At 37.6% G+C, this 15,910-nt stretch overlaps 1 protein-coding gene across 12 annotated transcripts in view; it reads right to left on the reverse strand.

Moving 5' to 3' along the window:
* Positions 1 to 15,150, reverse strand: part of mapk10 (mitogen-activated protein kinase 10) — an 84,492-nt gene extending 69,342 nt beyond the window's left edge. For 2 of the 12 annotated variants that reach the window (XM_055180127.2, XM_055180133.2), the window contains exon 1: positions 14,813 to 15,137. In XM_055180127.2, coding sequence (XP_055036102.1) covers positions 14,813 to 14,815 — 3 coding nt within the window. In that variant the 5' untranslated portion in view covers positions 14,816 to 15,137. Of the gene's footprint in view, positions 1 to 14,812 lie in introns of all 12 variants that reach the window. The other 10 variants (XM_055180135.2, XM_055180134.2, XM_055180137.2 and 7 more) reach the window with 9 other exon arrangements.
* Positions 15,151 to 15,910: the final 760 nt, after the last annotated feature.

Below are 15,910 nucleotides of genomic sequence, written 5' to 3' on the forward strand. Positions count from 1 at the left end.
GTAATATGACACATATTACTAATGATAAATACATTTTTGATATTTATGGTTGAAAATTTACAAAATATCTTCATGGAACATGATAAAGACATCATCTGGACAACTTATTTAATTGCTAAAAAACACAACGTTATTTTGTGTATTTGGTAAAATACACAGTTTATGATTCAAAAAACTAATTATTTTCCACATACTGTACATTTTTGTAGCTCCAGATTTTCCTCTCTTGCTGAAACGCACTGATTTTGTACCAAACTCATCGATTTGAAAAGCGTTGTGTCCCTGATTGGGCAGCTAATCTGTTGTCACGTTGTGATTGGCCTGAATGCCTCTGACATCAGCCGGAAACATGATGCTCCTTACCATGTTTAAAAGATTCACTCACAATGCAATGCTGCAATGAGTAAATTAAACTGTTGCCTACAATTTGTGTGTTTGTTGTAGTCGAAGAAAAGAAAATTACGTTGGAGACGATAACTCGCGTCATCGCTTCCCTTGAGGTTTGTACCTTTTCATATCGTTAACATGTACTAATAAACTTTGCACACTAAAGCAAATGTAAAATCGTAAATCGGATCATAGGAGCTCTTTAATATTTAGATTTTTTGCACCCTCAGATTCCAGGTTTTCAAATAGTTGTCTCTCGACCAAATATTGTCCTATCCTAACAAACCTACATCAATAAAAATTGACCCTTATGGCTGGTTCTGTGGTTCAGGGTCACATTTGTAAATATACTGTGTTAAGAAGTAAAATTCGGGCTGCTACTGCGAGTGAGTCAGATTCGAATGCTGACAGTGTTATTAAACACCTCACGTCTGACTTCCAACCTGCCTAAGGATTTTTCAGCAGTTCTGCAGTCGAACTTCACAGTCCACACAAACATTTTTACTTGACATTAATTTCCAAACCTGCTGATTAGTAAAAAGGTATAAGAGAAATATTCCTGCATAAGAAAATTACCATACAATGCAACGTATACATACTAAACACCACAGAAAAATGTAGTTTTAGTATGCTATTTTCAAATTTAGCCTGCATGCATAGTCTGGATTCACTGGAGTCTGAGCTCTTACTGGCCATCATGTGCTTTGTTTACTGTTAAATCAATGGCAGACATCACTCACTAATTACAGAGTGCTTGAATATTTTGCAGTTGGCTGCACAAATGCATTGCAGGAGTCGAGGCGCATCATTGACTGGAGCAGTAAATCAGTGCAAACGCTGCAGGAATGTTTATCTCTCTCTTTCTCATCCTATGTATACTTGCTTTCTTAGCTGTGTCCATTTTTGTCTTTGCTTGCATGTGTATGTATGTGTGGGCGCATGTTTTTACAATAGACATAAATGAAAAAGAATTTGTTGCGCTTACATTAAAATCTTTCAAATTTGTCTGCAGAAATTTAGAAATTTTATTTGCTGAGTCAAAAAAGTTCCTGGGCTGTCTTTCTGCAGCTCTGGTTGTTAATATATCAGCTGGATTTTAACTGTATCAGTGCCCAAATCCAAATATTTCCTAGTGCTCCTCAAACATCAAAATCCCAGCCTGTATAATCCATTGCCAATCCCGATTAGATCTGGATTAGTCTTGGGATTTTGACCTGGGCTTTCAACAATAATCTGATAACGTATTTGTGCATGGAAAATATGACCGCCCGATCATATCAGATTATAATAATGAACATAATGCAGCACATTTCTTGTAAAGGAATAAAGGTGCATAGTCTTGTTTTTTGTAGTCTGGTAATTTCTCTCTATTTTGGCATTCCGGCAGGGTGATCATCTTTAATATCCTTTAGTCATTTCACATTGGCTATCGGTAATAATGCAGCAACATTCTGTTATAAAAGAAAAAGAAATTAATTAAATGAATGTGGCAAAAGACAAAGAAGCTATTAATATGACTGAATCGAGTGCATCTCTAGATACCAGAGGGCTAAACAAATCCTTATCCCACAGCTGCAGAAAGGTGCTCTACTTTTCTCTTTCTCGTTGTTCAGGTCAATTTAATTCATATTAAAGCAATGTTAGTAAGGTTCAGATAAGACAAAAACATCGTTAATGATGTGTTATATATCTCAGTTGTTTTCCTTGCAATACAATAGAGAGAAAATGGAAACATCTCGGCCTGGCTACTACGAAAGCCAGCAAAAACAATGTTAAATTCTCCCTCATTTGTAAGTCGCTTTGGATAAAAGTGTCTGCTTAGGGAATACATTTATATGCACTACAGTTTCAGAAAAGATCACAAACTGAGCTCAGGTTTGTAGAGTCTGCAATGAAGTTAATTTTATAAAAGATTGAGGCTGTCCTCCAAAAATAACGACAGTTTATTACGACGTACATTTACGTTTTAGGGGTAATCGCCCTCTAGTGGCCAGCAGCTTATTACACCCTGCGGTTACATTTTAAGTTGTTCATGCATAAGATCAATTAAAGCGGTAGTCTACGATGTTGGAAATCGGTCGAGAAAGCCTGAGGCCAGTCCACACGGACACGGGTATTTTTATAACCGTGAGTTTTTTCACGCAGTTCGGTCGTTCGTCCACACGAAACCGCAGTATCAGGGCACTGAAACCGAGCATATTTGAAAACCCCGGCCAGGGTGAACTTTTTAAGAAACCCCGGTTACAGTGGTGTCGTGTAGAGAGTAAAACCGGGGGTTTCGCCTTGCAACGTCAGAGTGTGCGCCGTTATCCACTGTGTTTGACGTCAAGATTGTGCGCCGCGACTGCTTTGTTGATGATTCTGTGCACTGGCGGACATATCTTGCTAATAATAACTGTGCCAACAGGGCTTCTAACATGTATACAGACAGATGCTCAGTTATCTCACTATATTGCGGAACACGATTTGGGTTATATCCCCGCCTGCTGGTGTTGCATGCTCTTGACAGCGCTTGATAGCGTGCTTTTGCTTTATCGTGTGGATGGATATTTAATTTAAACCGAGCATGTGTGGACGGGATTTTTTTTTAGGGAAAAAGTTTTAAAAAACTCATCCCGCCCCTCTGTGCTACCTGATCCCTCCCACCGGGAAAGACCTGAACAACGTCACTCAGTCAAGCTGTGATCACCGGTAGTAAACATCGGAACAAAGATTTACAGAGCAGTAAACTAAACACATGAAGCCTTGAAGGAATGAACACTTTCAAGTATGACTGATTGACGTTATTTACTTTCAAAACAATGTTTGGCATACGTTTCCCCTCCTGAGCCTCGTTTACCCTGGTCAAAAGTGATACCTAGTGCATATTAATTGCACAATAATTATTAGTTAGTATTGCTAAGGTTTTGAGTAATTATTATAGCAGCACACAGCGCATCTTGTTCAAATTCCGATCAGCTCGAACAGAAACCCGCTAGGCCTATTGAAATTCAAGCACTTCAAGAAATATAACTACTTTGACCTGTGATACGCGATGCTAAACGGCTAACATTCCAATGCTGACGGCAGCAAGAGCATGTTGTCAGACTGATATAAAGATATTTACGTAACACCTCACACCATAAACGTATAAATAAATGCTAACCTGCTCAACAAAAAGTCAGCCATGTCAGCATCGGTTTTCAGTCCCATATCTCCCTGAAGCTTCCTCCAACGGTCAATGGCGGACCTTATATTAATTCAATTTTGAGTCCGGCGTTTGAGTCTCCGTTTTTATCTCTGCTCTTTCCTCTACAGACTTTCTCTTTCTTCCAACCTTGACTGTAGGGACAAGCAGGGGCCGCTTGCTGCGGTCGGTTTGTTTTTTCTTCATTTGTGAGCTGTTGCTACTTCGCTAGCTACCATACACTTTCAGAAATGTCATGTCGCAGGAGGGGGGCGGGGTGCGATGGGGTGGAGACGCGAGCGCAAGGTGGAGTTTCAAGTGGAGCGGGGATTGGATGAGAGCAGTCGACCAATGTAAGCTGTCCGGCCGGACAGCTTACATTGGTCAACTTCTCTGCCGCTTTACACGCAATAGAGTGAATGGATTTTTTTCATTCTTTTTTCTCTTCATATTGTTAGGATTTTACTGTAGAACCAGCATCTAAACGAGGTTATTAATAATGAACAATCTTTGAAATTGTAGACCATAGCTTTTAAAGTAAAAATGGTTTCATAATCATTTATGGTTTTAAAGATATTTTAGAGCATCTAACCCCACCCCTACCCTAAACCCAACCAGTTATCAACCAGATAAAACACTATTCAAGACGCAAGTAAAAGTACAGTCACAGGTTTTTATGCATAAATTGAGCAATATACAACAGTATAAAATTATTACAAATAACTTGCATTGCAAACCTTGTGATCTGAAGGAATACAGTCACTTTATATGAAAAACACACAGTCAGATCTCATTCAAATATAACCGGAACACAGGACTGCATGTAGTCACGATGGGGCAAGTTAATAATTTATTAGCAGCGCAGCTTGTAATTGCCAAACTGAATGCTGTGCACAGAAGGAGGAGTGCAGCATTTTTGATGAATGCACTAGCAGCAAGGACATTGCGACGACATCGAGCCCCATAAATGGTAAAAACAACGACAGCGGAAATAGCTAGACGGGCACTCCCGTGGGTTTAATGTAAGCTACATCAGAATTCATTCGGCAAATGCGTTTCTATTTGCCATTATTCGCATTTACTCTTTTTCGCATACTGTAAATCAAAAACCAAGCGAGCATAAAAACTTTTTTTGAATTAAAGGGATTTTTATCGAAATTTGGCATTTCCATCACTCGTTTTTGATGTGATACTTCAAAATGCGCATAAAATATTTGGAATATTTGTACTTTTTTTTAAAAGTGACATTCCACTATTTTGAAATGAGGCTTATTTTCCATGAGCAAGGTCGCCTGGCAAGAGCGATCTCCACGAGAACGCAAGTCCGTTCTTTACGTTCTTGGAATTGAGAAACAGCCTCTGATTAGACCATTAGCATCGCGCTCAAAAATGACCAAAGACTTTCGATATTTTTCGATTTAAAACTTGACTCTTTTGTAGTTACATCGTGTACTAAGACCGACGAAAAATTTAAAGTTGTGATTTTCTAGGCCGATATAGAAACGATACTCTTATTCTGGCGTAATAATCAAGGACTTTGCTGCCATGCAGTACCATGGCTGTGGCAGGCGCAATGATATTACGCTGCGCCCAAAAAAGTCCCCCTTGTAACTTTCAATAGACTGTTTTGTATGCTGTGTTATATATGTTATAAAATAAATGAATGGGTACATTATTTGCCCTAATTGCTTAAATAGTAAGGTTTATTATAAATACAATTAATCCTGGTGGTTTAAATTGAAAATCACTCCCAATACATGTAATCATTGCAAAATATAGCCCAATATACAATTTCATACCGCAATATATTAAAGGAATAGTCTACCCTTTTGCCATATTAAACTATGTTATTACCTCAACCTAGAGGAATACATACCTATCTTTTTTCAATGCGTGCACAGTACAGCGCGTTGTGAATGTGTTAGCATTTAGCCTAGCCCCATTCATTCCTATGGTACCAAAAAAAGTTTTCTTTTGTGGCACCATACTTACTGATATAACTCCTCATTAAATAGGGAAAACACGGAAGTGTTTGGTGGCTTCCCTGTTTGGTACCATAGGAATGAATGGGTCTAGGCTAAATGCTAACACATTCACGACGTGCTGTACAGTGCACGCATTGAAAAAAGATAGATATGTATTCATTCGTCTAAGTTGAGGTAATAACATAGTTTAATATGGCAAAAGGGTAGACTATTCCTTTAAGTTCCAACTGATGCCAGTAGAGATGCCAGTGCTAATTTAGTAAACACTGGGTCGTATTTTAGAGAATGGTATGGGTTGGAGGATAGATATCAGTATGAACTAAATTCTCAACAAATTAATCCAAAACTATATATTTTTTTTCCTAATTACAACCAACATTTTATTGGTACCATTTTAAGCTATTTTTAGAGAAATCTGAGACTAAATAAATGAAACGCAACTAAGAATCAATCCAATAAGCAATCATTTTTTTCGTTTTGAATTTACAGCACATTTAACATAAAATTACTTTTATTTACTTTTTTCCTATAATGAGACAGGGTTCATGAATATCACAGCATGATTTTTTTTCTTCAAAGAAAGGAGCGTTAATCCCTGGAACAAATGGAAATCCACTAACTACATTATTCATAAAGCACTTTTGACTGAGCACACTTGGACAGCGTTGCATTTTCATTTACAAGTACATGGTGCTGTCAACCAACAGTCGCCTTAAAATCGATTTAATATTTTGACTAAACCTTAAATACAAAATAAAATGGGTTGGTTTCAAAATCTGCTGAGCTGAACACTACTTTCAAAGGAGGCATTCATTGACAGCAATCCTTACAAAAATACATGCAATGCATCCTTGAATTTGGTTAAAATTAGGTCCTATAGTTTAAAGCGGCCTTCGTATCAGGAGTGTGCTTACTATTCCTAAAATTACAGTCTATGAAGGCTATTCCCTATCATTTTTAACAAAGCTAATGTGGTACAAACATAAAACAAATGCTTTTTGTCTTTCTCTTTGAGTCAAACACTAAACTTCTGAGTGCCTCCGTCATTGGGTGGGCAGAGTAAATAAACATACGCCGACCCAAACAGTTCCCCTCACAATCCCAGCTTCAACACTTTCAGAAACTATCAGCCGTGACTCAACGAGTTTCTTAGCAACGACCAAAAAGCTCAAGAAGTCAGCTTCATGTTCTCCGCCACCATGACTAATGTTTAGATTATCTTGTCAGTCATCTGTCTATCTCTACTGTCTTGATCCAAATGACAATAGAAGAAAAACTGAAAACTCATATTTAGCTCACAATGGCAGATGCCTTAAGTGTTTAAAGTAAATGTCACTGGCTGTTCTGTGAACATCAAATCCTCTTTCTGTGGCAACAGCTTGTTCTTTCCAGACTCTGGCAATCACAGCACAGCATCCCTGAAGGCCACTCAGCCAATCAGGAGTGTACATGTGGTACATAACTTTACCATACGGTACCAACGTTACACATAATGTTAACTTTAACTTTCAACTTTGTGTTACAGCACAAAGGTTGGCCAGTGTCCTACTACTTTTCTATCTGTCTGTCTGTCTCTCTATCTATCTATCTATCAATCCATCCATACATTAATTTACGTGTCTGTCAATTTATTAGTCCATCCATCCATCCAGTTATATGTCTGTTTATCTGGTAATTAATTATCTACCAATCCATCCATCTAGTTATGTGTCTGTTTGTCTGTCTATCTGTCTACCAATCTATTAATCCATCCAACCATTTATGTGTCTATCTCTTTACCAATCCATCATCTATCTATCCAGTTATGTGTCTGTCTATCTATTTACCAATCTATTGGTCCATTTATCCATCCAGTTATATGTATGTTTATCTATCAATCTATCAGTCCATTTCTGTGTATGTCTGTCTGTCTATCTATCTACCAATCCATGCATCCATCCATCCAGTTATGTGTATTTTATATCTATCTATCCACCCATCCATCCAATGTATGTGTCTGACTGACTGACTATCTATTAATCTATCCATTCATTTATAAATCTGCCTGTCTTTATACAAAACCATAAATCCACTTATGTATCTGTCCGTCCGTCCATCCATCCATCCATCCATCTATTAATTTATCCATAAATTTATTTATCCATCCATTTTTAAATCTGCCTTTCTGTCTATCTATCTACAAATCCATTCATCCAGTTATGTGTCTGTTTGTCTGTTTATCTATCTACCAATATATTAATCTATGAATCCATCCATCCATCCATTAATTTATGTGTCTGTCTATCTATTTACCAATTTATTAATCTATCAATCCATTCATCCATTTATGTGTCTGTCTGTTTGTTTTTATCTTCCAATCAATCATCCATCTATCCAGTTATGTGTCTGTTTGTCTGTCTATCTATTTACCAATCTATTATTTCATTAATCTATCCATCCATTAATTTATGCATTTGACTGTCTGTCTATCCATTTATCAATTTTCTTTCATCAATTCATCCATCAATTCATCCATCCATTAATGTATATGTCTGTCTGACTGACTGTCTGTCTGTCTATGAATCTATCAATCCATCCATCCATTCAAAAATCTGCCTGTCTATCTATCTATCTATTTATCTATCTATCTATCTATTCATCCAGTTTTGTGTCTGTTTGTCTCTCAGCCTATCAATGTATGAATTTATCAGTCCATCCATCCATATGTATCTGTCTGTCTGTCTGTCAATCCAACTATCTAGTTATGTGTCTGTCTATCTATTTATCAATCTTTTAATCCATCCATCTATTCATGTGTCTGTCTGTCTATCTATGTATCTGTCTGTCTATCCTGCTTTTAGTCTGAGCACATGCTCAGAAAGCGAGGGAACTAGTGAGATCTGTTTTAGCCAGTGTTATATATTCTCTCGGGAAGGCTATTTTAAATGACCCCTCTGTATAGTATGTCACTCTGCAGAAAAGATACGTTTCTGTTCCTTCCCTTCAGAGTATTGAAGTATTGAAGCCTAGTTAAAACCTCAATACAGTAATAAACAATCACAAGATTTAGTTTTATATTCTGGCTACATTGCATTAACAACATTTAAACATTGTTATGATTTTTAAAGCGCTTATAGGCGGTTTCATCGGACGCACGTGCGGTGACGCGATACACGTCTGGATCTGAACTTTACTTCCGATTTCGTTTTTTTATGGTCTGACTAGTTGCTAAACTGATCTCTTGAACAAATGCGTCGAAAATAACAAATGTTTTGGTTTCCTTGGTAATCTATGTGTTTTTTTTTACTTATTACATAAATAAACTACGTTTAAAGAACTTTGTTGTTTTTTTTTCTTAGCGGAGTTTACGGGAAGTTATGTGATGACCACGGCAGCCGCTTGTCTATGTTGTTACTGCTGAAATCGTATATATATGAAATCGTATATATACACACATATATACATACAGCACACATATATACAGCACTAATATATATATATATGTAATTACCCAAACCGTGCAGCCCTAATATATATATATCTATATCTATATCTATATATATATATATATATATATATATATATATATATATATATATATATATATATATATATATATTAATTTAAAATATATATATATATTGTTTGGTTCCTCAAGTATAACAAAACTAATAGTCAAACTTAAGATCAAAATCTGTCTCATTTAGCTCCCCACTGTTTGAAAAAAAAGGCAAAGTGGCATACATGTACAAATTATATAAAGCTGTTTTTGTTTTGTGTATGTGTGGTGTGTGTTTATGTGCTTGTTGTGTTTATACTTTTGTTGTTTATATATTTATTTATGTTTTTGTAGTGCACCAGGGGCAAACTTTAAGTCGGTTTACAAGCATCACATAAATATGCCTCTCCTCATCCTACTCACTCTTTCGCTCTCTCTCTCTTTTTCTGTCCATGTTTCTGTAAGAAGCTAAAAAATCCTGTAATCATAAACTCTCCATTCAAAAAAAAAACAAAAACTTAACATCACAGCTCGCAATGGCATGAAATGAGATGACTTGCATGCGCTTCTGTGAAATATTTTGAATGACAACAGTAAATCCAGATCTGAATTTTAAAACCAGCCCTTATAACCATTGAGAAACATTTGAAGAGAGGCTCAACTAGATTTGAGTACTGGATATGATCTATCCAACCCATCTGGACCAACTGATTTATGTAGAAAACCATAAATCTGGAAAAAAGATGACTTTGGCTGGGTTTTTACAGATTGGGTCATATATTTTCTTTACCAATCCACTTATCTCTCTCCTCTGTTTCTCCTCACTATGTAAAGTCCTGAAACACACACATCCTGCGCACTAAAAGTCAGTAACCGTAACAGACAGAAAGCAGTGTGCACACATCAACAAAAATGACATTTGTCCAAACACTTGTATTTAGAAGAGCACAAACAAAGCAGAGAGATAATAGCATCTCATTAGTGTGGTTAAGCAATTAAAGTCGTCCCTTGCATAACATTCTGTGACACACAAAGGGCCACTGCGAAAACATCTCAATTATTCACATTCCTTCGGCAAACAGTCTGACCAACGGATGTGGACCCTAAAAACATGGATACATAATTCAGTCACCTATCTATCTTATCTATCTATCTATCTACAGTATCTATCTTACACCATCTATCTCTTTCCAGTGTGGCGTGATGGCAGTATGCTGAGTCTATTGTTTTCCCTCAGGCAGTACGTCACTTGTTCAATCATTTCTCTCTCCTCCCTGATCAGCAAGAGGCGAAATCGCAATCGACGTCAGGGACCACCTCACTCCTCCAACCCTGACATCTTCAGTTTTCCACATCTCCAGTTCCAAACCACTTTCTTGATTTTTCCTGAAACATACCAGTGCTCTTGAATCTCATTCCTGTAGATTATAGAGCCCTGCGTTGGGGGAGCAAAGGTCATGGGTACCATTCTCACTCAACACACATACTGATAAAATCTACAGTATAGCTTGCTTGCATCGTAAGTCGCTTTAGGAAAAAGCATCTGTCAAACGCTTAAATGTAAATTCTATCTCATTTTCTCTCTCTCTCACGCCAAATGAAAGTAAGTCAACCCTGAAAAAGCATTTCCATTTGTAAGAACATGAAACAATAATGGGATCTTTAGTATACCTATACTAGTGATTAATGATTATGTTCACGAACACAGTGAGGTACACAAAACAGATCTGTCTGGTTTGACATCTCACAATTCTCATCTACAAATACTATCAGATAAATCCTATGCTGGCAGTCACAGTTTTACCGGCTTTAATCTGAACTCTATCCTAAAAGACTCAGACCTGAGGATTCACAAATACTTATGTGTGTGTATTTGAAAATGCATACAAATCCTTTCATACATACGCATGCAAACATATGCAGAATCACAAATCTCAATGTCACTATTACTAAATAACCAATTTACTGTAAATCTATTTGAGATTTTAACTTAAATTAATTCATTTATGATGACAGCTTAATGCTGCGTTCACACCATAGAGTGTGAATAGTGTGTCTGGCACGTATGATTACAATGTTAAGTCAATGTAAAAACGCGTTTACACGCGTCTGGAGGTCTCGAATTACCGTCTGACATCCGAGAACTTTGGTGTCAATTCACGCCGCGTTAACCAATCAGGAGCCTGCTTGCTGCTGTGGCGGCAGGCCCGCCCCGAGTCAGTCATTGAACATGGAGGAACAACTAATATTTCGCGACGATTTGGCTTTAAATGCTAGCTTTTCACGCGCATCTATTTTGCTGTATACGAGCGAATGCATAAAAAATTTTCAAGCTAGACACGGTAGACGCAAATTTGACGCTATATTCACTATTCACTATTCGCTATATGATTTAAAATACTTTAAAATAGGCTTTAAATAAAATTGTAGATCACAATGCAATAAGATAAAAAAACACAAAGACCAGGCGTCACTTAGTAAATCAAAATATACTATCAGCAAAACGCTTCACAAAAGGCCGTCAAGTTCATCTCGGAGAATTGCGCGTATACGCGCATCACACCGCATGCGGGGACATGTGCCGCACGGCCGAAATGAGAAAGACGTGGTCCGGACCGTCACTGTCTGGAGGATAACTAGCCAGTAATTAATTAATGTAATTAACAGTGATAAATAATCAGTTTTTACAATCTTTGCGCCATCTATCATCGTTCGTCTGATGTTCTACAACATCTGCTTTAGTTTGTGTTTATTAACCCTTTAGTTTCACTTCATCACGCAGCTATTCCCGTTAGAAGTAAAAACATTTAATTCATTAATAATATAGTATATGTTCATTTTTTGTCATAGTTTCTTCAAAATAAGTTTTATATATTTATTAATTTATTTTATTAAAATATTTTAATTTTCATCATGACGCATACACCCCGCCCCTTTGATTGCCACGCCCTTTGCCCGTCCACCCGCCCAACCCTACCACCTTAACTAACAAATTGTCTGCGGGAAACCCTGACTATACATTACAAAGTATGTCATATTATTATTATTATTAGTACAGAAATATTTTTATTTATAATAATAATAACTCCCTAAAAACAATAGGGTCCTCGGTGCTTGAAAAATCTATGACAACACAACGCAGATAAACAATGAACAACATGTTCAGGTTGTTTTGATGGTGCAGTGCTGTTGGATTTACCACAATTGAGAGACAAACGGTTATATAAGGATTCCTTAGATGATCACAACTTTGTAATTATATAAACAAAAACCAAACCAATAACAGCACCATCTGTCAAATCAATACCTGAAATATGGAGGCCTAAAGAGTACCTGGAGTAAAGGATTATGGGAACTGTAGTTCATCACTGCTCAAGGCCTTAGTTGATAAAAGTCCCGATATTTCCTCTTTGAAGCGGACCAGGGAGGTCAAACATAAAAGTGAAAAGCAGGTGGTATAGACTAATAGATTTTATGCTCGCCACTGGCTGCTCTGTTCAGTAATATCAAACCCAATCCCACTAGCCTTTGTTTAAAGTATCTCAAAACCATTAGCTCGAAAAATTTCCTCAAGGGCTGAAATTGCTGAATATCACAGCACTTGAAATAATAACATTAACCATGTACAGAAATATATTCAATGCATCCTGTTTGCCAGTCGTATGAATGAAAAATGTTAAACTTGCGTGGGATAGTTATTAATGTACAATATGAAGGAATCAAGGACATATTATAACAACATATAATGAAAAGCGGATGAGAAAGAGACAGGAATACTGACATATAGAAGATAGTCACTCAAGTGTTCAATATAGAAGGCAGGTGGAGCTTCGTCACAAGCCACGCCCCTCGTCTTGCATAATTACATGCCCAATGAGCATCCCACCACTCCACATGGCCACCAACAAATGACATCATCCATCACACGTCTGGACACATGCTAACAATAAGCCCCAAAGATTCACGGACAACCAATTGAGAACTCAGATTCTTTAAAATTGAAACACGTTACAACACTGAGATGGCTTAACCTCTGCTCACTAATCCCAACCACAATCAACCAGAGACCAAACCAGCTCCAACACATAAAATATTAAGTAAGTCTGCCCCTAACTGCATAACAGTGAGAAAATGGTTATAAAAATTATGATTTTGCAACCCCAACAAGCTTTTCAACAGCTATGACCTTTACAATATGTGCTTTGAGAGAGTATGACCATCCAAGTGCATTAATAAAATACGCTAACTTATATTGCCATACTACGATAAATTTTATATAAGTATGTGGTAGCAACTAATCCAAAATTTAGCAAACAAAAGCTACATTACAAAATAAGCAAACAAACTTGATAATAATTCAAAGCAATGTACATGAAATAGCTAATTGCAAGGCCTTAATCACAATTACAGACATTTTAAAAGATCCAAATCTACAAATGTTTCTCTTATGCCTACAGTACAAGATCAGTCAATTGATGACTACTAAGAGGCAGATCCTTGAAATAACAGCGGCTGTCCGCAAGGACTGAGGTCAATTTGCAGAGAGAAAACGTTTGCCGAACCATCCAAGTCACATGCAGCCTAATGCCAATTTCTCAAGGCTGTCCTTTAATAATTCATTCATTCTCCCTCTCTTATCTTTCAAAATGTCAGCACATGCTGAGAATATAAGGACTCGGATAATCGGGACCTTTGACACAGAACCATGAGTCGAGCCAAGTCTAACCAGTGCACCAACTGGTATGTGATTAAATAATATACAGGCAAAATGGAAAAGCTTAATTGCTCATATGGGTCTTTTTGGGGAGCTATGGAGGGGACGTGTGTTATTGGTGCATGGATGCACCTCAGCATAATGTATTACTCTTCTCCAAACACTGCACGAATTAGCCTGTGTATTTTTCCCTTAAACACTCTAAAAATTAAATAGGACACTTGGAAGCCACATTGCACCACTGCATCCAAACAATGCCACAGATTCTTAACTGTAATTGAATAATGATTAGTGAGAATGAATGATGTAACTGCATAAAAATAGCAAGTAAATCAATATTAATGTGTATTCTGTGTTCCTAGCTCTATTAGCGTGCACTGCAAAGGTCATGAATTTGAATCCAAGGGATCAAACATTCTGATAAAAAATTATATCTTAAATGCATTGATAAGTCACTTAAAGTGTCTGCCAAATGCATAAATGTATAAAATTAAAAAGTGATATATCAGTCCCTTATGTTTGGTACTCACATGAAATAGGCTAACATCAACCATTACCCCTTATCTCAGACCCCAGACTCCAAGAGAGGGTTCAAAACATATCAATATGACATAGTCATACTGTAGATGTAAAGTTTGTAGTGTTGAACCACAGTGCAAAAAATAAATAAGTATCTTTATAATTACAACAGCACCTTTTCTGGATACAAAACTGACATACGAATGCGTATTTTCTTTTTTATACTGTTTGACGCCAGATCATATGAATACAGATGACATATGTCCATATTCTAACAAAGGCCTGCAAACAGGACATTCCGTATGATGCAGGTCTGCAAGTGATGCAAGAGAAAAACATGGATGGATACGCGCTCGCGCGCTCGGATCGGGTAAACACCGGAGAAATCCGGCCGGTCTCCGGCGTTTTGGCTCCGAACGTTCGCGTGCCGAGCGACAATCGTGACCGATCACTTATTTTTCTTTGCCACAACGGCATCGACTTCATTAACCTTCGCAGCGATCAATATGCATCACCCCACCCTTCAGGTTCCCCGCATCAACATCTACCAGTGAGCGACCTACCATTCCGTGCCAGATGCCCGCCGATCCCTGTCCGGTGACAGTCAAGTCCTGTTCAAAACATTCCGGCAAGCGACGATTTTAAAGATCAAGTCAAGGACGAAACAAACGGTTGCAAAGAAATAAAGCAGACGAAGTAAAAGAGAAAGGTTAAAGCCTGTTTTGCGATGCTGAATCACTGCGCGCTCACCGTCCTGCGACCATTGTGCTGCAGGATGCTGCTTGTTCCATTATGGATCCTACCAGCGTAGGGATGATAAGGGGGGGTGAAGGAGATGGGTTGCCGTGGCAACCGGAGGGAGCGCGTGATGACGTCAAAGCCAAGAGGAGTCTCATAGGGGTGAGGAGATTTTAGAAGAGCGCGTGAGTAGATTGGTGGGCGTTCTCACATGACCGACAAATGGGCGTTTGGGGCAGGCAGCATCGCTGAGAACCGACAGACGGATGACGTCAAAGTTCCGCGAGAACGATTTGAAAGCAGACTCCTCCGTATGATTTCGCAAATCGCTCTCGCGGTACTTTGACGTCATCCGGCTGTCGATTCTTGTGGCGCCGTATGAAGTCGAACAAGCCTTTAATTTCAATGAACCAGATTCGATTCATTTGAGTCACTGATTCTTTTCCTTAGTTTAGACGTCACTCTTGGTTTTCAAAATCGATATTTGGTAATTCAGTATTAGATGATGCTGTTTTCACTATATGCTTACTTTCTAGGTTCCACCTTCATGTCTTAATCTAAACATAACCTCCATATTGAGGTTGTGACTCTAACAATCAAATTAAATAAATTAACTATAACAAAAAAATTAAATATTAAAAAAAAATATTGTGTCGAACTGTTGTTTGTTGTTTTAGCAACAAAGTTCGCTCTTGCAGTATTTTGAATGTCTGCGCGAATCGATTCATAGAATCATTTTAAACGACTCGCTTCAAAACAATGATTCATTCAAACATCATGATCTATGTTTTTGCTGATTGTGAAAGTAAACGGGTTAATAAACGCTGCATTTGGGCCATAGAGGTTGCCTAAACACAAATAATAGGCCTAATACTCATATTCATATTTACTAAACAAATGGTTTCCTAGAACAACACAATTCA

This window comes from Misgurnus anguillicaudatus, chromosome 9, assembly GCF_027580225.2.
Source record: "Misgurnus anguillicaudatus chromosome 9, ASM2758022v2, whole genome shotgun sequence".
NCBI classification, from domain to species: Eukaryota; Metazoa; Chordata; class Actinopteri; order Cypriniformes; family Cobitidae; genus Misgurnus; species Misgurnus anguillicaudatus.